The sequence below is a fragment of the Pantherophis guttatus genome, chromosome 4 (assembly GCF_059756535.1).
Source record: "Pantherophis guttatus breed Tessera chromosome 4, ASM5975653v1, whole genome shotgun sequence".
In the NCBI taxonomy this organism is placed as follows: Eukaryota; Metazoa; Chordata; class Lepidosauria; order Squamata; family Colubridae; genus Pantherophis; species Pantherophis guttatus.
Window position 1 is genome coordinate 153,634,266 of NC_142066.1, and position 23,812 is coordinate 153,658,077.

The 23,812-nt window shown below is 41.4% G+C and overlaps 1 protein-coding gene across 1 annotated transcript in view; it reads left to right on the plus strand.

The window, feature by feature from the left end:
• Window positions 1–319: 319 nt before the first annotated feature.
• Window positions 320–23,812, plus strand: part of CRHR2 (corticotropin releasing hormone receptor 2) — a 146,137-nt gene continuing 122,644 nt past the window's right edge. Inside the window, exons 1-2 of the mRNA XM_034401662.3 lie at window positions 320–532; window positions 13,659–13,752. Coding sequence (XP_034257553.1) covers window positions 464–532; window positions 13,659–13,752 — 163 coding nt within the window. The 5' untranslated portion in view covers window positions 320–463. The remainder of the gene's footprint in view (window positions 533–13,658; window positions 13,753–23,812) is intronic.

Sequence of the window (23,812 nt, forward strand, 5' to 3'; positions counted from 1 at the left end):
CCTCCGTCAAAACCGTTCTCTGCACGTGTTCAAGAGCCATCGTACAGGTCATTCAGTTTGCAGATTCTTTAAAAGGCGCACGCCCTCCATCCGCCGATCCTCAAACGGAGATGCTGGTGACCAATGACTTCTCACTCAACCCCACCCCAAAATAATCTGAAACTCGGCACTATTCCCCCGCTCAGGAGACTGGGGGTGGGGGGGGAGCGAATGCCCTCTGCGCATGTTCAGAAGCCCCCGCGCAGTCCTGCGAATGAATTGAGCTCCGTTTCTGGAAAGGGACTGGCGCTCAAGGCAGGCTGCCTGCCTCCTCGCCGCCGTCGCTTGGCGGGACCCGCGGGCGCAGAGCGCGTCGCCGCGGGAACGAGCGAGGGAGGCAAGACGCCGGGAGCCTCGGAGCTGGGGGAAACAGTCCTGGTCCCCCTGAGATGCGCCCACGCAAGGGGGCAGCGGGACTGATGCTATGGGGCGGCCGACCCGGCGCCAGTGGAGACCCCGCGCTCTGCGCGCCGCCGCCTTTTTGGTGCTGCCCGTAAGTGGCCGGTGCGCTCCTGCCGTTCTGCGGGAAGTGGGGGAGGGGGCTAAATAGGGAAGGGGAAGCCCCTTTCAGAATACTTCACTCTTATAACATGGGTGGGTTGGGAAGGAGGTCCCCGAACTGAGCCCCGTTTTATTCCTTTGCAAAGTCTTCTTTTTCCTTTTTCCACCTGCTGCCAAGGGACCCCTTTGGCGAGACGCAGCTGGCGTCGGCATTGCTGCGGAACAGGGGAGGCGCTCTTCACATGACCAGAGGTCCGGTTGCCTCTGCATGTGTATGTGTGTAAAATAGTTAAGTTTCAGACCGGAGAAGAAAAAACTTAGCGATGGGTTCTGAACTTTGACTTAGTTTTTTTTTCCTTTGCCCTTTTGATCTTTAAAATAGAATCGGAAATGAAAGCTTTCCCCTTTTTTTCCTGTCTCAAAAAGAAAAATATCAAAGAGAAGTCTCTTTCTGAATCTTGGATTTTTAGCGGGGGGTGTGGGAGGCCAAGTTGTTGCAGAGGATAGTAGTTTTGGAAAAACCACTGGACTAAAAAGAGGCTGGATACCTTTGTTGTTTTGTTTTTGTATTATTATTATTATTATTATTATTATTATTATTATTATTATTATTTAATATTTACTGAGATTCACAGCCTTTGAAGCAGGTTAATAGCTCAGCAGCTCGAGTCCTAACCAAGGACCTAGGAACTGTTAAGGTATCGTCGGAGGATGTAAACTGTTCCAAGTAAGGTGGTTTTTTGTAGAGTCAAAATGTTCAAGTCCGGTAAATTTAGAATTTCTAAATAGCGAGGTAGCCCTTTGGGTATTGCCCCAAAGATTTGTTAAACTAGGGGCCAAAGGATCCCATTTGCATTTAAAGAATGATCTATTAATTAATCAGGCTGGTTCAGACAACATGCTCAGTTTCCATAGAAAACAAGCAAGTTTAATACTAACCAGATTTAGGCAGGATGTATCTTTGTGGAAACTCTGCCTCTGATTGACCTGATTAAGAATGCTGAGCGAACACAACCACTTCCTTCTTTTAAAAATGTATATATGGACAAACTTAAGGCTCTGAATGAGTGCTTTTAATTAGTAGAGCAGAGCATTTTTCCTTTGGTTATTTCTGAACTGGTTATCATTAGAAAATGTGTACCATCCGAGCTCTGGATTTTCAGATTTTAAAAAAAGAGTTTCTCTGAGCATGTACAGGTGTCATTCCATCTATGGGAATATTGGGAGGGTGTACTTTTTGAGATGAGACCAATTAAAAGTATTAAAATTATAAACATTATATATTTATAACTTCCAGAATTCTTAACCAGCACTTAGAATGGGTGTATACATTTCTTTTTTACAATTGCAAAAAAAAAAGGGGGGGAGGGGGGCTTTATACTTGCAGGAAACCATTAAATATAGAGGTAGCCCTCTACTTACAACTGGTCACTTAGCAAGAGTTTGAAGTTTTGCCAAAACCCAGAGTTTACTTTCAGTTTTTGGCAAGCCACGTCCATAGTGATGAATGACCCTGGCATTCATGTAATGACCACCACAAAAAAGATTGCAAAATGAAGTTAGTCATGTAACTGACCCATTTTATGACCATCATAACTTACAGTCATGATGGGAAGGCTACATTATGGTCTTAGGTCAAGGATTACCTGTACCGCTTTTCTGTTGCATATAAAATCTGTAAAACCTAGAACAAGCCCATGTCTAAATGAAAGGTGGTGAGATGGTTGCTAAGATGGAAAAAGCAAGAAAAATAATCATCCGACGTTTGGTGCTTGGCGTCTGTTGACAGCTGAAATACAGGTAATCCTTGACTTATGACCACAATTGAGTCAAAAACTTCCATAGCTAAGCAAGACTGTTGTTAAATGAGCCATGCCCCATGTTACGACTTTTTATGCCATGGTTGTTAAGCGAATCAATACAGTTATTAAGTGAATTAGGCAAATCTGGCTTCCCTCATTGACTTTGCTTGACAGAAGGCCGCAAAAGAGGATCATGTGACGCCTGGGCATGGCAACCATCATAAATATGAACCAGTTGCCAAGCATACAAATTTTGATCACATGACCATGGGGATGCTCCAGTGGTCATAAGTGTGAAACATAGTTAAAAGTCACTTTTTACAGTTTTGTTATAACTTCAAACGGTCACTAAATGAACTGTTGTAAATTGCAGACTACCTAGAGAGACAGAGAAAAGAAGGAAAGGAAGGAAGGAGGGAGGGAGGGAGGGAGGGAAAGAAAGAAAGAAAGAGGAAGGAAGGAAGGAAGGAAGGAAGGAAAGAAAAACGAAGGAAGAAAGAAAGGAAGAAAGAGGAAAGAAGGAAGGAAGGAAAGAAAGAAAAACAAAGACAGGAAGGAAGGAAGGAAGAAACAGGAAAGAAGGAAGGAAGGAAAGAAAGAAAGAAAAACAAAAAAAGAGGAAGGAAGGATGGAAGAAAGAAAGAAAAGAAAAGAAAACTGGTCATCAGTCCCTTTTCTTCAGTGCTGCTGTAACTTTGAACAGTCATTAAACAACCATTTAGTCAAGGACTATCTATAATATAAAGACACAAAGAGGGAACTTATTCATTTGCTCACATAAGCTCATAGTTCATAGTTAAAGATATATTATAGTTAACTGGAGAACCAGTTGGGTATAGTGGTTAAGGTGCCGGCCTAGAAAGCAGGAACCTGGGAGTTGTAGTCCACCTTCCTTAAGCTTCATTAGACTTGCCTGCAACTATATGTGGGTGTCAACATATAACTATGCTACGAAGGGGTTGATGTGTAAGCGTAGTTTGCAGATGGTTGCAGATGGGCTCATAGCAACTATACATTGTGCAGAGATATGAGTCCTGTCTGCTAATTGGTTGAATTGACTTCCTCTTGGGTGGCTCATTCAAATGACAACATGACTAACTAGAAGGTTTATGTATAAATACAACAATTACACAACCGTCACTTGACATGCAGTGACATAGAATTTTGCTCCAGACTTTAGGCACAAAAACTGGCTGGGTGACTTTGAGTGAATCACCAAGAAATGATGAATTCTAGTCCTGACTTAGGCTTGAAAGATGGTTGGGTGACTTGGAGCCAGTCCCAGGAGACAGTGAATTCTAGTCCCACCTTAGGCATGAAAGCTGGATGGGTAACCTTGGGCCAATCACCAGGAGGCAGTGAGTTCTAGTCCTGCCGTAGGCAGGAAAGCCAGCTGGGTGACTTTGAGCCAATCACCAGGAGTCGTTGAGTTCTAGTACCGCCTGAGTCTCCCAGACCAGCTGGGAGACTTTGAGCCAGTTCCTCTATCTCCACCCAATGGACCTCATGGGTTGGGAAAATAGGAGGAAGGAGGTCTGTTATTATGTATCTTTGCCAACTTGAGTTACTTATAAAATAACAAAGGTTGCATACAAATCTAATATAATCATAATAGTTATGACAGTTCATGAGGAAATTTTGGGAAAGATGGGGTGCATACATGTGACCCAAATTCTCTCTGTTACATCCTTCCTTGCATTTAACATTCCTGCACCAAATTGATGGCATACAGAATATTTCAGTGTTTCTTTACTTTGGCAACCTTAAGATATGTGGACTTCAGCTTCCAGGATTCTGCAACCAGCATCCTGGCTGTAGAATTCTGGGATTTGAAGTCCACACGTCTTAAGGGTGCCAAAGTAAAGAAACACTATTTTTACACGGACTTATAGACTGTGAAAACAACCACCTGATCCAGAGACACTGCAGCTACTGTAAAATATATGCTGGTTAAAGAATAACAGAGTTGGAAGGGACCTTGGAGGACTTCTAATCCACCCTCCTGCTCTATCAGGAAACCGTATATCATTACAGACAGATGGCTGTCTAATCTCTTCTTAAAAACCTCCTGTGATGGGGCACCCACAACTTCTGGAGCCAAGTCCTTCTGCTGGTTAGTTGTCCTCACTGTCAGGAAATTCCTCCTTGGTTCTAGGTTGATTCTCTCCTCAACTAGTTTCCATCCGTTGCTTCTTGTGCTGCCTTCAGTTTCTTTGGAGAATAGCTTGACCCCGTCCTCTCTGTGGCAGCCCCTCAAATATTGGAAGACTGATATCATGTCACCCCTAGTCCTTCTTTTCATTAAACCGGACATACCTAAATCCTGTAGCTGTTCTTTATATGTGTTAGCTTCCAGCCTCCTGGTTGCTAAACGAACACTTTGATTGTTTATTATATGACCATAAGAGGCAGTGGTGGGTTGCTACCAGTTCGCCCAGGTTCTGGCGAACCGGCGGCGGCGGCAGGAGCCTCCACGCACCCATTCCCCGGATGTCTCTGCACATGCGAACCAGTAGTGTCCAAAATTGAAACCCACTAATTACAGGAGGGATGATGCAATGGTCATAAGAGTGAGGCTGGATCATAAGTCACTTTTTTTAGTGCTGCCAACATTTCATAAATTTGTTGTATTACAGGTAGTCCTTGACTTACGAACACAACTGAAGCCAGAATTTCCCTTGCTGAGGTAGTCAGTTTTTAAGTGAGTTGCGATTTTATGACCTTTCATAAATTTTTATGACCTTTTTTTTTTTTGCTACAGTTGTTAAGCGAATCACTGCAGTTATTGAGTTTATCATGCGGTTGTTAAGTGAATCTGGCTTTCCACTGTTGACTTTGCTTGTAGGGACTTTGCAATCCCCTTTTGCGATCTTCTGACAAGCAAAGTCAATGGGGAAGCCAGATTCACTTAACAACCGTGTTACTAACTGAACAACTGCAGTGATTCACTTAACAACTGTGCCAAGAAAGGTCATAAACTGGGACAAAACAAATGTATCATTTAACAACAGAAATTTTGGGCTCCATTATGATTGTAAATTAGGGACTAACAACAGTTTACAGCAAACTCAGCAGAATCATTAAAAGTCCTATGGATTTATAGGAAAAAGTAGTGGCCAAAATTGTGGAAACCTTTTCGGAAAAGTGTATTTTCTAAAACTAGCTAATAATACCACTTTTTTGGGGGGAAGTGGTAGCATAAAATTATATATCAATGGAAAGATAATTTAATCAAGAATGTAATGCAGTAACTTTGCTGAAGGATTTGCTATTAGAATAGCAGTTACAGTATAAAGAACAAAAGTGGAACACGTACGAGATATATAGAAATTATCACCATAGAAAAAACAGAGATATACAAAAATTATCCCCATGTCAGTTAATACTTAGTTGGGGTAACCTTTAGCATGAATTACGGCCTTACAACATCTTCCCACTGAGTGAACCAAGTCTTTTAATTCTGCAGCTGTTATCATGTGAACCCAAGATTGAATGATGGCTTCTATTAACTGAGTTTTATTGCTGGATCGCTTCTGACTAACAAGTTTCTTTAGTTGGCTCCATAGATTTTCAATTGGGTGAAGGTCTGGGCTATTCCCAGGCCATTCCAGCAGTGGAATTGGATTATCTTGAAACTCAAAAAAAAAAAAAAAGTGGTGTTATTAGCCATCAAACCTCAAAAATACACTTTTCCCAAAAGGTTTCCACAATTTTGGCCACTACTGTAGGTTTAAAAGAAAAATGGTTAGCACTTTTACAAAATTCAGTGTTTATGCTGAGAAAGGAGCACATGGAAAACTGGAACAGGGTCTTCCGATTTGTGAAAGAATCCGAAATGTCTTACTGTTTTTGAGTCACATATGCAAAGCTGGATTAGTGTAGGTGGAGAATAAGAAGGGAGAATAACTACGTGTTCTGAGCAAAGCTGCATTTATTTTTGAGGCATCTCCAACTGAATGTTGGACAGAAATTACAGATACAGGTAGTCCTCGACTTACAACAGTTCGCTTAGTGACCATTCGAAGTTACAAAAGCACAGAAAAAAGTGGCTTATGACTATTTTTCACACTTATGACTGTTTTAGCATCCTTGCAGTCACGTGATCAAAATTCAGATGCTTGGCAACTGACTCATATTTATGACGGTTGCAATGTCCTGGGATCACAAAAGAGACCTTCTGACAAGTGAAGTCAATGGGGAAGCCAGATTTATTTAACATCCATGTTACCAACTCAACAACTGCAATGATTCACTTGACAAATTTGGCAAGAAAAGTCGTAAAATGGAGAAAAACTCACTTAGCAAACGTCGTAAAATGGAGAAAAACTCACTTAGCAAACGTCGTAAAATGGAGAAAAACGCACTTAACAAATTTCTTAGCAACATAAATTTTGGGCTCAACTGTGATCATCAGTTCAGGATTACCTGTAGTCCTCAATTTACAACAGCTCCATTAGTGACCATTTGAAGTTATAACGGCATTGAAAAAAACCCCTTTTCACACTTATTTGACCTTTGCAACGTCCCCATGGTCATGTGATCAAAATTTGGATGCTTGGGCAACATGGCTCATATTTATGACGCTGTCCTACGGTCATGTGTTCCTCTTTTGCGACCTTCTGACCAGCAAAGTTGGGGAAGTCAGATTCACTTAACAACCATGTTACTAACTTAAACGAACCACACTTAACAGCTGTGGCAAGAAGGGTGGTAAAGTGGGGCAAAAAAGAACTGTCTCACTTAGCAACAGTAAGGTTGGGCTCAATTGTGGTCATATGTTGAGGACTACCTATATAAAAAGAAGCTCCCAACTCTCTCTGTTCATCCATCTCCAGGATGGCTCTCAGAAACTGAACAGAACAGGGGTCCAAATATGGTTATTATACAGAGAAGCAGGCCAAAGAAAGATTGAATGTGACAACGGGAAAGATCTGACCAGGATTTCTGGAGAAAAACAAAAAATCCAAAAATATCCCCTATATGGGAATGATACATAGACAATGGCTCAAATAATGCTATCTGCTCCATTCTAAGCCCCTCCCTCCACCCTCCTGGTCACGTGATCCAGAGAATACCATACGGAGCCCAATGCACAGATGTTATATATATATGCATCAGGTGAAATCTACTTACCTTCCTTACTGGTTCGGAAGTGCACGCGCCACACGCATCACATGAGCATGCAGACCTGCGTGTGCGCAAAACCTGCGCATGCGCAGAAAGTAAAAAACACATTATTTCCTGGTTAAAACCAGGAAGAAATTACATCCAAGCGGGTGGGTGGAGCTTTGCTCCTCCATTGCTACCGGATCGCCGAACCAATGACCAAGATCGTTACTGGACCGGGCGATCTGGTCCGATCTGGGAGCATTTCACCCCTGGTATGCATGCACCACTGGGCAGGAGAAAACACAAATACACACAGAAATCTTTTATGTTGTGGCCCAGAACAGGGCAGGGTCTCCAACCTTGGCAACTTTAAGCCTGGTGGACTTCAACTCCCAGAATTCCCCAATGGAAGTTGAAGTCCACCAGGCTTAAAGTTGCCAAGGTTGGAGACCCCTGTCCCAGAGGACAATAAAGATGCATCCAATGGCCACCCCTAGTGAAGGGGCTGAAAAGAAAATAGCAGGATTTAGAATTAGAGGAACTCAGAATTTGTTTTTTCCTCCTTTGCTTTTCCAGTGAACTGATCTTCAGTAGGTGATCTAGCTGTCCAAGATCTCCACTTGATCATCTTCATACATCTGCAGCTTTTAATTCCTTTGTGTCAATCCCCATGGACTGCTGCTCCCTTTGTCCCTTACCTCTAAGAACCAAAATGCCACTGGGAGCCAAAAAAATGCCTATCTTTGATTGATTATGGACCATCTCAACTCTTAGTGACCACATCAAACTGTCTTCTCCTGGAAGATCTATTCTCATCCTGATCCTTCAGCTCTTCCAGCATCTTCACCATAAATACATCTATAAATCTTCTGCTCATATCCTCTTCTTCTCTTTCCTTCATTTCCTAGCTTTATAGACTTCTCAGATAGGTGGGCATTGATTTACCGATTGTTCCTTGATGTGTCTTCAAGTCCAAATCAGTTCTTAGTAAGCACATAGGTCTTCTCTAGGTTATCTGGGCCCAGCTTAGTCCTTGAGCTCTTCCAATGGCACATCCATCATCATTATGAGTAAGCCCATCTCACTTTCTGTTGCTCCTCCACCTCCTCCTTTTATTTTTCCTTCCATCTTTCTCAACCTTATGAACTTCTCCAGAAAGCTAAGTCTGCATGGAATGATTAAATGCATCATATGAGTCATGATTCTTAGTATCACACACCACATAAAAATATTTTCTTCATGACTCAGCCCTAACCTGGCCCTCAGTTATTCCAAGCATGTCCCCATCTCTTGCTGGTTGTCCTCTTCTTCTCTTTCCTACCACATTTATCCAACATTATGGACTTTTCAAGAGAGCTGGGTGATTGGCTGATTTAGACTGATTCATTATGTGCCTTCAAGTCAAAAGTGGGCTGTGAAATATCTACAGACCCCTCACATCCTGGACATAGATTGTTTCAACTTCTACCCTCAAAACGATGCTATAGAGCACCGCACACCAGAACAACTAGACACAAGAACAGTTTCCCCCCGAATGCCATCAGTCTGCTAAACAAGTAATTCCCACAACACTGTCAAACTATTTACTAAGACTGTATTACTATTCTTCTTCTCATCCTTCCTATTACCTATCTCCTCCCACTTATGACTATAATCATGTTGCTTATATCTTTACAATTTATATTGTTCTGTTTGCTTCCTAGTATGATTTGATTGCTTATTAGTAACCTATGACTAAGTGTTGTATCTTATGATTCTTGATGAATGTATTTTTTTTTCATTTACTGTATGTACACTGAGAGCATATGCACCAAAGACAGATTCTTTGTGGGTCCAATCACACTTGGCCAATAAAGAATCCTGTTCTGTTCTGTTCTGTTCTACTCTACTCTACTCTACTCTACTCTACTCTACTCTACTCTATTATGTTGATTGATTGATTGATTGATTGATTGATTGATTGATTACATGCCTTCTGGTCAATATTGACTTTTAGTGATGGATTGATATTCTCCAGGAGAATCTGTCCCCAAGTGATCTACCTGGCTGGTGATTATCCCCTTATTCTCTTTCTTTCCAACTTTCCCAACATCACAGTCTTCTCCAGAGAGCTGGATCTTCACATCATGAAAAGCAGGTTGATTTGAGCTGAATCTTTTGTGTTTTAAGTGAGAACGTTGCATCTCTTGCATCTAAGGAGACCCAGAGAGAACTACGGACAGAGAGTGTTGGAGGTTTCTTCCTTGCAAATTTACCATTTGTATTGACTAATATGTGAATTTTTCAGCTCCAGTGGCTTTGCATGGCATTAAGTGCCTCTTGATTGAATCTAGAGTTGCAAAACCAATCTGCCAGTTTAGGTTTGACTCAGCTTTGTCCGGATGGATAGATTTGATCTCACTTCAGTCCTTAGAACGCCACTTCAGTTCTACAGTGGAATTATTGAGTCTGTCATCTGCAGCTCTATAACTGTCTGGTTCAGCTTTGCAACCCAACAAGACAGACACAGACTTCAGAGGATAATTAGAACTGCAGAAAAAACAATGGCTACCAACCTGCCTTCCATGGAGGACCTGTATACTGCATGAGTCTGTGCAGTAGGGCTGTGAAAATATTTACAGACCCCTCACATCCTGGACATAAATTGTTTCAACTCCTACCCTCAAAACGACGCTATAGAGCACTGCACACCAGAACAACTAGATACAAGAACAGTTTTTTTCCCGAACGCCATATAATTCCAAATAATTTCCTCAACACTGTCAAATTAATACTAAGACTGTAGTTCTTCTCATCCTTACTAGTACCTTTCTCTTCCCACTTATGATTATATCCATGTTGCTTATATCTTTACAATTTATATTGCATTTATTGTATCCTAGTATGATTTTATTGCTTATTAGTATCCTATAACTATCACTAAGTGTTGTATCTTATGATTCTCGACGAAAAGTATTTTATTTTTTCTTTATGTACGCTGAGAGCATATCAGTGGTGGGTTTCTACCGGTTTGCCCTGGTTCCTGCGAACCTGCAGTGGCGGTGGTGGGAGGCTCCGCCCACCCGCCCGGATGTCATCACGGGCGCTCTGGGCATGCGCAGAAGGTTATGCTCATGCGCAGAAGCGCCTCACGCAAGCGAAGTGAGTTCCGAACCTGTAGCGAAGGTAAGAGGAACCCACTACTGGAGCATATGCACCAAAGATAAATTCCTTATGTGTCCAATCACACTTGGCCAACAAAGAATTCTATTCTGTTCTATTGTTGTTGAAAATAACATAGGAAGCAGTTTACATTAGCCACGTCAATTTTTTTTGCCTAAGTTCTCACAAACTGATATGGGTTTCCTTCTTGATTCAAAAGGATATTCTCTCTCTCTCCCTCTTTTTTTTCTTTCTTTCTCTCCCTTTCTCCCTCTCTCTTTTTCTCTCTCTCTCCCTCTCTTTCTTTCTCTTCTTCCATCTCTCTTTCTGTCTCTCTCCCTCTCTTTCTCTCTTTCTTTCTCTCCCTCTTTCTTTCTCTCCCTTTCTCTTTCTCCCTCTTTTTCTCTCCCTCTCTCTTTCCTTCTCTTCCTCCATCTCTCTCTCTTTCTGTCTCTCCCTCCCTCTCTCTTTCTGTCTCTCTCTCTCCCTCTCTCTTTCTCTCTCCTTCTCTCTCTTTCTTTTTCTTTCTCTCCCTCTTTCCCTCTCTTTCTCTTTCCCTCTCTCTCTTTCCTACCCTCCCTCCCTCCCTCTTTCTTTCTCTCTCTTTCTGTCTCTCTCCCTCTGTTTTTCTCTCTCTCCCTCTCTCTTTCTTTCTCTCTCTCTGTCTATCTCTCTCTCTCTCTTTCTCTCCCTTTCTCTCTTTCTTCCTCTTTCTCTCTCTCCCTCTCTCTTTCCTTCTCTCCCTCCCTCTCTCTTTCTGTCTCTTTCTGTCTCTCTCCCCTCCCTCTCTCCCCCGCTTCTCCCATTGACTATGCTTATTGGAAACCATCTATGAAGATTGCAAATGGCGATCACATGATACGGATCACATGACCAGGATATGTCAACATTCATAAACTCATGCTGGTTGCCCAGGTGCCCAAATTTTGATCACAGGGATGCTGCGATGGTCATATGTCTGAGGACTGGTTGTAAGTCACTTTTTTCAGTGCTGTTGTAACATCCAACGGTCACTATATGGATGATTGTAAGTTGAGGCCAGCTCCTTCCTGCAGTCAACACAAAATGCAGTCCATTTTATTATGTTTCTTGCCACAGTTGTTAAATGAATCACATGGTTGTTAAGCAAATCTGGCTTCTTCATTGACTTTGCTTGTCAGAAGGTCGCAAAAGCAGATCACATGACCTCGAGAACACTGCAGCTGTCATAAAAATGAACCAGTTGCCAAGTGTCTGAATTTTAATGTGACCACACGGTTGCTGCAACAGCCCTAAGTGTGAAAAATGGACATAAATTCCTTCTTTCAGTGTCATTGCAACTTTGGATGGTCACTAAATGAAAGGTTTAATGAGCCGAGGTGGCGCAGTGGTTAGAGTGCAGTACTGCAGCTACTTCAGCTGACTGCTAGATCAGCAGATCAAATCTCACCAGCTCAAAGTTGACTCAGCCTTCCATCCTTCCGAGGTGGGTAAAATGAGGACCCAGATTGTTGGGGGGCAATATGCTATTTAGTATACTGTCTTTGGTGTAAGCCACCCAGAGTCCTCGGACAGTGGGTGGCATAGAAATATAATTAATAAAATAATAATAAAAAATAATAAGGTTGTAAGTCGAGGACTACCTGTAGTAGATTCTTAGGTTCAGTTGGCCTCTTTAGAAACGAGAAGAATTAGGGATGTGTAATCTATAACTTCAAGTGGTCACTAAATGAATCGTTGTAAGTCGAGGACTATCTATCAATCCCAATTGTTGGCATTTTTGGATCCAAATGGAAGCAATGGCAGTGTTTGTCCAGAAAGGGTTTACAAAGCTGGCAGCTGCTTGACCTGGATGCCATTAAATCTGGGCATTCACAGTGCAGGATTCCTTCTCTGTCAATGTTAACCCAACAGTTCATGTAACAGTATATGTCAGGATTGCTTTTCAATCATTTTTACACTTCGATGCTTTTACGTTAGGGATGACCGGATCGCTTGAATGGATTTGCTTTGCCTGATATAAAAAGAACTTCAGAACTTTTTTCCATCTGAAAAAAAGGAAGAATGTCATCTTTGCCAATTCCAGTTGGCAACATCTGGACCAGCCTGGCTTTAACCCCTTCTGGAGATGGGAGTTATCTCTCTTAATAATTTCTGCCAGTTTCTGAACTTTCAGGTAGCACAGGGAAAGTTAGCTCTATCTCAAATATTCAGTCAAACATATATTTTCAAACCGATAGATGAAAATATTTACAGATCAAGGTTTAACTGTGAAGTCCTTGTTGCCCTCTGAACTTGGTTGTTTTCTTGCAGACGTTTAATGACCCAACTAAATTTTTTTAACATATTTTTAATTGGTTTGTTATCTTAAATTGGGGCAAAATTAATATATATCCTTTTAATTGTTTTTAAGGTTTGTATTGTATGTTTTTATCTGGCTGTACACCGCCCTGAGTCCCTCGGGAGAAGGTGCGGTATATAAATTTGAAATAAAATAAAAAATAAAATAAAATAAAATAAATAATATTATCAGTGCTACAAGGGAATGGGGTTTGCTCACTGATGGGGCAAATCACTTGCATATAGGAGAGAGAAAATCCAACTTCCTTTCAGATTTAGATTTGGGAGTTTTTAATATAAATTATATATTATGTATTTCATATTTTTAACTGGTTGTTTTATTGTTGTGAGCCGCCCTGAGCCCTCGGAGATAGGGCAGCATATAAATTTTATTAAATAAATAAATAAATAAAGATTCACGTAACAACTGTGTTACTAACAATAACTGCAATGATTCACTTAACAACTGTGGCAAGGCAGATCGCAAAATGGGGCAAACCTCACTTAACAAATGTCTCACTTAGCAACATAAACTTTGGGCTCCGTTGCGGTTGTAAGTCGAGGACCACTTATACAACGTGCAGCAAATGAGTTTTCAGACATGAGGTGTGTGTGTGTGTTTTTTTTTTTTCAAAAAATAATCTGTAATTTAAATTCTTCTGTTAGAAATGCAGAGTTGTACTAAATTGCCTCGGTTCCCATTCAGTCCTTTTGCTAACTTCCTCCTCTGTGTTTTCTTTCACCCAGTTGGTTCTACATTGTGATTCTTTAGTGAACAGCTCCCTTACTGATCTGCCACAGAAGTTTTGCGAAAACCAACCAGTGCTTCAAAACCTAACAGGTAAAATAACCCGAATAAAGCATATCATTATCTGCTAGCTATTTGTGAGATGCTATGAAAAGCTAATGTTTGTTGGTTTGTGAGTGGCTTTCAACCATAGTAGCCTAGTAAAACCTCCAAATTCAGAGTCAGTGTATCTCTAAATATCAAAGAACTTAGGACAGTGATGGCTAACCCTTTTGCCATCACGTGCCAAAAGCGGGGGGGAGCGGAGGTGGGTGGGTTGCACGCATGTGACTCCCCTGCTTTTGGCATGTGATGGCATGGTGGGCCCAGTAGGCCCGTTTTTCACTCTCCCCAGGCTCCAGAGCCTTTCTAGGAGCCTGGGGAGGGCGAAAACGGCCTTTCCCATCCCCTGGATAGGCTGTTTCCGGCCTCCGGAGGGCCTCTGGGGGGTTGGGGAAGGCTGTTTTCACCCTCCCCAGGCTCCTAGAAAGGCTCTGGAGCCTGGGGAGAGCGAAAAATGGGCCTTCCCCATCCCCCCAGAGGCCCTTTGGAGGCCAGAAACAACCTGCTTCCTGACTTCCGGTGGGCCCAGAAGGCCTGAAAATCAGCTGGCCAGCATGCACATGTGCACTGGAACTGAGCTCAAGTGCCCACCAATATGGCTCCACATGCCACCTGTGGCACGCGTGCCATAGGTTCCCCATCACGGACTTAGGATAACAAGAATTTGGAAGGGACCTTGGAGGTCATCTACTCCAACCACCTGCTCAAGTAGAAAACGCTATACTATTTCGGACAAATGGATTAAAAAACCTCCAGTGTTGGAGCACCCACATCTTCAGGAGGGAAGTCGTTCCACTGATTAATTGTTCTCACTGTCAGGAAATTTCTCTTTTATTTCCAGGTTGCTCCTCACCTTGATTAATTTCCGTCCGTTACTTCTTGTCCTGGCTTCAGGTGCTTTGGAGAAGAGGTGGATCCCCTCTTCTTTGCGGCAACCGCTCAAATATTGGAAGAGTACTCTCATGTTGCCCCTAGTCCTTCTTTCCTCCATCAAATGATGGAGAAAAATTAAATTATTTATCTTAGCAAATATTGACCATTATTGGAACTTGGAAGTACAAGTAGTCCTCAATTTACGACCACAAGTGTCCCTAAAATTTCTGTTTCTAACTTACAATTGTTGCAATATCCCCATTATCATATGATCAAAATTCCGACGCTTGGCAACTGACTCGTATTTATGACGATTGCCGTCTCAAGGTCATGTGATCTCCATTTGCGACTCTCTGACAAGCAAAATCAATGCATTTAAAAACCATGTTGCTAACTTAACCGCTGTAGTTATTCACTTAACAACTGTGGCAAGAGAGGTTGTAAAATGGGGGAAAAACTCATTCACCACTGTCTTGCTTAGCAACAGAAATGTTTGGTTCAACTGTGGTCATAGGTCGAGAGATATCTGTATAGCAACACTGCTTCCTGCTTATAATCTTGGATCAAACAGAAACCCTATTATGTTCCCTTAAAGTCCAGCTCATCGTCAAATGAATAGGATAGGATAGGATAGGATAGGATAGGATAGGATAGGATAGGATAGGATAGGAGAGGAGAGAAGAGAAGAGAAGAGAAGAGAAGAGAAGAGAAGAGAAGAGAAGAGAAGAGAAGAGAAGAGAAGAGAATTCTTTATTGGCCAAGTGTGATTGGACACACAAGGAATTGGTCTTTGGTGCATACGCTCTCAGTATACATAAAAAAAGAAGATACATTCGTCAAGAATCATAAGGTACAACACTTAATGATAGTCATAGGGTACAAGTAAGCAATCAGGAAACAATATCAATATAAATCATAAGGATACCAGCAACAAGGTTACAGTCATACAGTCATAAGTGGGAGGAGATGGGTGATGGGAACGATGAGAAAATTAATAGTAGTGCAGACTTAATAAATAGTTTGACAGTGTTGAGGGAATTATTTGTTTAGCAGAGTGATGGCGTTCGGGGAAAAACTGTCCTTGTGTCTAGTTGTTCTGGTGTGCAGTGCACTATAGCGTCGTTTTGAAGGTAGGAGTTGGAACAGTTTATGTCCAGGATGTGAGGGGTCTGAAAATATTTTCACAGCCCTCTTTTTGACTCGTGCCGTATACAGCTCCTCAATGGAAGGCAGGTTAGTAGCATAATGACTTTATGAAGGTATCCATGCTAGGATTTTTTGGGAGCCATATATAAGTGTCTTGCCATTGTTGTATTGTTGTTGTTTTCTATAAATGCATCCCACATATTGAAGTCAAAATGGAGCTGGAAGGGGACTTGGAGGTCTTCTAGTCCAACCCCCTGCTTAAGCAGGGAGACCCCATACCGTTTCAGACAGGTGACTGTCTAGTCTCTGGGTCACCTGTCTGGAAGAGGAGGAGGAGGAGAAAGACTGTGGTATTGGCTGAGCTTGGTTGTTTTTCTTGCAGACATTTTATGACCCAGCTAGGGAACATCATCAGTGCTAGGATAGCTAGCATTTTTAAATTGTGGGTTGCTTTGTTTCTATGGGTGTCGGGCTACTCCAATTTTAAATTGGATTGGGTTTTAAACTGTGTGGTTTGAATTGGGTTGTGTGTGGTTTCCCTTGCTTCATTTTGAATTCTCCCGTCTATTCCTTATTGTGTTTGCTATTTCTATATGTTGGTAGGTTGTTGTTTTTGTTTTTTCCTTTCTTTCAAACTGCTTTTATGGGACATTTTTGGCCGTTTGAAATGGTTAAAACATTTGTATATAGGCACAGACTGGGACAAAGAAATGAAAAGCCTATATAGTATAAACACAAAGTTGGAAAACGTCTCAGATGAATATCAAAATGGAAAAAAAATTATTTTCTCTTGCACTTTTTGCAGAATGAGGAATTATATGATTATATGGTGACCTGTTCAAGTTTGGGTTCTGGGCAATTCTGTTAGTTTTCCACCAGCAGGATTGATTCACCTTTCTCTGCCATCTGCCTCTGCTGTGTCCTACTTCTATTCTGCCAATTCAATTTTGTAGAAATATATTGCTTCTCCACCCCCCCACCCCCTTCTTCTCCCTAGTTCGTCTTTTACAATCTCTAAGGTAAAATTGAAAATGTTTACTTTTTCCTTTTTTATTGCTCCCATAACACATGTACGTGATATATTGTGTATGCTGCATTACATAAAATAAAAAATACCCATTAATTCTAGATAAGGGATCAGTTCAGTGGGAAATTCAGATTCTCTGCTGGCCTGGAATGGATTTTTTTTTTTTTGCTTTAATTTATATGCCGCCCTTCTCCGGAGACTCAGGGCGGCTTACAGTGCATTAAGCAATAGCCTTCATACTTTTGTATATTTATACAAAGTCAGCTTATTGCCCCCACAATCTGGGTCCTCATTTTACCTACCTTTGAAAGGATGGAAGCCTGAGTCAACCTTGAGCCTGGTGAGATTTGAACTTGCAGTAATTGCAAGCAGCAGATGTTAATAACAGTGCTTTAGTCCACTATACTACAGGCTTCTATTTGTATATTTATTTCCCGTCTTAACCCGGGATTCACACCGCTAGGTCATAGATCCTGGTTTGTACATAAAAGCTGGTTTAGTGCAATCTAGGAAGTAAAATTTAAGTCACGTTAAAGGTAATTCTTGACATATGATTATAATGGAATCTTATCTGCCCAGAATGGCCATATGATGTGATAGTTATAAAACTGATTGGTTGTGCGACCAATCTGATTTTATGTTTTATTGGCAGTCGTTAAGTGGATGTGCTGCTTATAAGGCAAACGCCATGGTCATTAAGTGGACAATGGGCATAAGTTTGCTGAAAACCAGATTTAAGTGATAATTTCCAACAAAACTCATAAAATGTGTTTAGTGGATGCTGCAAAATGGCCATAAATGAAGCCGTGGAGGGACCCACCTGTCTGGCCTAGTGGTTAAATAATCAGGCTAGAAAGCAGGAGATCATAAATTCCTTGAAATTTATGAAAGCCATCAGCCTCTCCTTCTCAGCCCAATCCACCTCACATAGTTGTGATGAAAGTAGCAGGAGGAAGGTATGGGCTATATTCACTGCCTTATTTATAAAAATAATAAGCTCTGGTAATGTAGGTAGGTAAGCGGATCCAGCTGGATGATCACTGAAGGGCCCTCTTTATTCATAGTATTGTAGGAAAGAAAATGGGCTTGCAAATTAACCAGTTGAGACGGTACAGAGGCAGAACAAACGTTCCTTTGAAGTAGAAACATTCAGAGAAGGGCCCCTCAGTTGTCAGAGATAAGAAACATTTGGTGATATACAGTATGAAGGTTAAAGAGATCAAGTATGACCACATGTAATATCAACAAGAGATAATTTGAATCTATGCTTCAGTAATTGGCAAAAAGAATTATGACTGTTGTCAAAGAATAATATGAAACAGTAATTGGGAAGTGTCAATTAAATGTATATGATATACAAATGTATATGATCACATAAACTGCTGAGTTAACAGAATCCTTTGTCTAGAAGGGTATAAAAACCATTGTAACTAATTTCTGTCTTTATTCAACGCTTCATGAACAGAGCTTTGAACCTATTGCGCAATATACAATGTCTCTGGCTAACCCTGAAAAGTTGTGTCGGTCTTATTAAATCCACAACACTGGGATACAAATAAAAATAAAGAAAGAAAAATAAATTTAAAAAAACAACCTCGAATCTGGATCACAAAAGTCCCGTTTTTCAGGTCAGTCATAACTTTGAATGGTCCCTACCCAACCTGCCTTAAAAAGAGGATGACCTATACAGCTTTAAATTCTACCATTCCTATTGGCCTTCTAGGATTTAATTTTGTGCAGATTTCTGGAGTAGTTTTCATTGAATTTCCAGTGTTATTTTCAATATTCAGCAATCGTTAATTTTTTTTTTCTTTCCCCTTGGATGGATAATTGATTCTCTTTGTCTCAGAAGCTCAGATATCTGACAAGGGACTAAGCTACAGAATTAACAACCAAACCCAAAATGTTTTTAAAAAGATATTTTTCAAACTGGCAACACTTCCCTTTAGCTAATGAACTGGCTAAAGCTGTGAAATGGAAGTTAGCTTTAAGGCTTGATGCCGTCTCTATTCATTTTATTCTCTGTCCCATTTGTTAAACTCTTAAAAGGCCTCAAGGGTTTTTTCCTAAGATGCGTGAAAATATTTCTGAGCCCTGTTTTCTTCAGAAGAATTGCAATGCTGATTATCCTCGACTTACACTCATTGGTTTAGTGGCCATTAGAAGTTACCGTGGCACTGAAAAAAGTGACTTACAACCAGTCCTCGCGCTTACAACCATTTCATCATCCCCACTGTCACGCGATCAGAGTTTGGGCAATTGGCATTGTGTTTGTGAGAATTGCAGTGTCAAGTAATCACCATTTGTGACCAGCCGCTTTCCAACAAGCAAAAGTACTGGAGGAAGCAGAATTCATTTAATGACCAGGTTATTCACTTACCAACTGCAGTGATTCACTTAACAACTGTGGTAAAAGAAAGCATCATAAAATCTTGTCAGGGTAATGAAAATAAAGCTTGGCTTTATTTTCGGGGAGGTCTTATTATTTTGGGGCGTGTGGAGCAAGATGGGGTTCCTCTTGCCGTTTTGCCAGATTTCCAGCTCTGTTTTTAAATATCTTCAGGGAGGGCTTATTTTAGCACATGCGCTCAGAAGCCTGACTGGGTTTATTATCAGGGGATGTCTTATTTTCGGGGAAACAGGGTACTCTAGATGAAATACGCCATTCCTTGAGCACATTGATTCTGTAACGGTTAGATTTGACTCAAGCACTGTTTTGTACTCATTTATTAGAGTTTTGTTGCACTTTTATTATTTTGTTGTAATTCAATGCAGCAAATATATCTGCTACTCCTTCCTTCTATTTTCCCTACAACAACCCTGTGAGGTGGGTTAGGGTGAGAAAGGAGAACTGGCTCAAAGACCCCCAACCAGCTTTTCATGCCTAAGACAGGACTAGAACTCACAGTCCCCTGGTGATTGGCTCAAAGTCATCCAGTTGGCTTCCATGGCTCAGGCAGGATTAGAACTCACCGTTTCCTGGAATTGGCCCATTGTCACTTTTGTGTTTGGGTTTTGTGACTAAGGCAGGACTGGAACTCATTGTCTCCTTGTCTTGGGGATAGCACTTTCATCACTACCTCAACATCACTACTGGCTCTTCCGTTCTGTTCGCTCTGTTCTGTTTGCTCTGTTCTGTTTGTTCTGGTCTGGTTTGTTCTTTTCTATTCTTTTCTGTGGTTTTGTTCTGCTCTGTTTTCTATTACATTATATGTCTGTGGTTCTTGAATTGGTTGATGCCTATAATAAAATTTCATGCTGCGAACCAGTAAATGAATCAATTAAGCCATAACATGTTGGGATTGAGTTTGGCATGAGAAGGAGGGTTAAATACAACCATCTTAGTCCACAAACTCGACTTTCACAACTGCCCAATACAATAAAGTATAACCGCATGTCACAATTAAGCATTGTACATTCCAGGTAGCCCAAAAGGGAATTGATAACTTCTCCTTAGGGCTGCTGGAGAGATATCAAGCACTGTTCGGTTGTGCATTTTAAGTTCTCTTTTCAATGCAAATACTGTTTTGGGCCGGCTCAGAATAAAAGAAAATCGCATCGTTTTTAACAATCATTTCTCAAGAAAGAAGGGAAGTTTTGACTGAAAGGATCCAGAAAGGCTGCTAAAAACAGGGGAATAACTTCGTTAGCTTTTAGCTGCTCAGTTCAAGAGCCAGGAAGCCTCCCCATCAGCAGTGGGTTTCACATTTTGTTACCACTGGTGTGTGTGCACCATGCATCCATGCATGCACCCGGCTTTCCCTGCATGTGCTTTGCTTGCTCATGTGCCTTCCACGAATGCGCCCAGCCTCAAACATGTGCCTAAATAGGACGGCATAATGCTGGAGCAGGGGGGCGGGCCCACCTGCGATCTCCGCTACCGATTTGCATGAACCGGCCCGAACCAGCTGAATGCCACATCTGCTCACCATCCTGTGTGAGCTAACAACAAGGTATTGAAAACTTAAAAAGGAATGTCTGTTGAGGACTACTTTGTATATAAATGTTTTAAATGAAATAAATAAATTTAAAATATTATATTTAGCTTGGAAGGCAAGCAATATTAAAGGCTAAGCTTTTGATCCAGTTCACAAAACCTTTATCAAAACTGGTTCTCATCTCCCACACCAAAACAAGCTGCAGGAACCCCTTTTTTAAAGTGGACAAAACATCCAGCCACAAACAAAAATGCTCTTTTGGAAGCTTAAAAGATGGACAAAGGGGGGAAAAAAAGAGGTAACAAATCGAATAAACAGAGAATGTGCATGCATCATAGAATTAATTAGGATTAAATTTGTTAGATAAGTATTTTCAAATTTCATTAGTTACTTTTATTAATACAACCCAAAGATCTGAACAGTGTCTCGAAAATTGTAGTTCCTTGCTAAAATCCAATTAGTATCTAAAGTACAGCAACATTCCGCAGAGTATTAATCATAAAGTAAAAGAATTACAATAATTGTGCAGTAACTTTATTAATCATAAAGTAAAACAGAGAATTATAGTAATTTTTGTCTGAACAGTGAAATATCACCAAATAGAGAAAGATCTATCTTTATTTAACAGATTGTTGAAAGTTAGAAAACTAAGACTTTGAAATATACCGTAGATTAGAATTTGGTAGAGGAGGGCCTATTTTTCACCGTGAGGGCCTTGGAAAAGTTATTCAAAGACCATGATCTATCTACATCAATGTTTCTCAATCTTGGCTGCTGTGAGATGTGTGGACTTCAACTCCCAGAATTCCCCAGCCAATGTACTGCTTAGGGCAGTGATGGCTAACCTTTTTGCCATCACGTGCCAAAAGCAGGGGGAGCCTGGGGGGGGTCGTACACGTGTGTGCCTACACCCATAATTCAATGCGCTCCATGTATGCGTGTGTGACCCTCCCAGGCTCCCCCTGCTTTTGGCACGCGATGGCACAGTGTGCCTGGTAGACCCGTTTTTTGCCCTCCCCAGGCTCCAGAGGCTTTCTTGGGGATTCCCAACCCCCCCAGAGGCCCTCCGGAGGCCAGAAATGGCCCATTTGCTGACTTCTGGTGGGACCAGAAGGCCCGTTTTTCGCTCTCCCCAGGCTCCAGAGCCTTTCTAGGAGCTTGGGGAGGGCGAAAACAGCTTTCTCCACCACACCCCGGAAGCCCTCCGGAGGCCGGAAATGACTCGTTTGCCAACTTCTGGTAGGCCGGAAGGCCCGAAAATCAGCTGGCGGAGCTGAGCTCATGTGCCCACTGATATGGCTTCATAGGTTCACCATCATGAGCTTAGGGAATTCTGGGAATTGAAGTCCATAAATGCTGGCTGGGGAATTCGACCGTTCAACACCACATACCTTAAATTTGCCAAGATGGAGCAACTACTACAAAGATTGGAATTATGTAAGATGTATTTTCATGACACTCAATCAAAGCAAAATGTGATTTACAGTTGTTTTTCATAGTTAGAACTTTGTAGCATCCCCATGCTCACATGATCAAAACTCAGACACCTCTAATCCTTCTTGTTTCAGTTGGAAGAAATGTCCTTCTGGATTCAGTTCCAAGTAGGGAGAAAGACACTGGAAACATGGTGGCTTCTTGGAAAGATGGTTTTAATGGTGAACAGGATCACATGCCTTGAAGATCTTGAGTGAAGAGGGGGAAAAAAGGGAAGAGATGCTGAGAGTGCCTGAGTTTTATATTCTCTCTGGGTTTTTGAAATTGAGCTTGTATTCTGATTGGTTGACAGACTCCCATGGGGCTATGTAGGGGTAATTTTGTAGGTTGTCTTTTTGAGTCCCAGGCTTGGTTGACTCTTGCTGGGTGATGATGAAAGGGCTTTGGGCAATTCCTACTATGGTTCTGCCTGAAGAAGGTAAAATAGACTGGCCCAGGCCTTAATGGCTCATTGACAAAGGTGTGGGGGCTGAGTTTCTGCCTCCCTTTTAGGGGAAACATTCTGCCCTGTTAATATTTCCTAAAATATCTTGTTTTCCTAGGAAAGGGATGGGTGCTAACTTCCTACATTTCTAGGAATGCCTACTGAACCTAAGAACTTAGGACTTACTACAGGTAGTCCTCAACTTACAACTGTTTATTTAGTGACTGAAGTTACAACAGCATTGAAAAAAAGTAACTTATGATAATTTTTCACACGTTGCAGCATCCCCACAGTCACATGATCAGAATTCTGACCCTTGACAACTGACTCATATTTATGACGTTGAGGCATCCCAGGGTCACGTGATCCCCTTTTGCGACCTCCTGACAAGCAACACCAATGGGGAAACATTCACTTAACAACCATGTTGCTAACTTAACAACTGCAGTGATTCACGTAATAACTCAGGCCAGGAAAATAGAGTAAATTAACCAATGTCTCGCTTAGGAACAGAAATGTTGGACTCAATTGTGGTCGCAAGGACTACCTGTAATTGTAAACTCAGCCACTTATGTCTTGTAAGTTGTTCTTTGTGTCTTAGCTCAGCTTGCGAACCCAGGATTCTTAGCTTATTAAAAACCATGGCTGGGACAAGCCACAGTTTCATGGAAGGACTGAAACCAACCTCACATCCCTCAATAAGCCAGCTTCAGTTCCCAAGTGCTCAAGATTACATTGTTCGGTGTGTCTCCCTTTCTAATTTTAATGTTTAATGTTTACTGCATCAAAAGCAAAACACCACTGCAAAACTTTCAGAAACTGCAGAGGTGCTTAAAATGCGAAGTGATGGATAAACAAATGAGCTTGGTGCCAGTTTAATCTACAGTACCAAAATTTTACGCACCCGTTTTAAGCAGCTTTTAATAGTCGGTCTCCAAAAAATTGTGTCCTTGTGTCCATACACTCTCTTAGTAGTCCCGCCGTACACTGTGTGTTTTTACAACTCTGCAGCACTCGTTTATCATTTTTCGGGTGTAATCGGATTTATGCTTAGTTTATATTTGGCTGGGGAGCACAAAACCGAGCTCATTCTTCTAATAAAATATTGCCACAGTACAGGTAGAAAACATTTTTCAGTCGCTTCCTTCT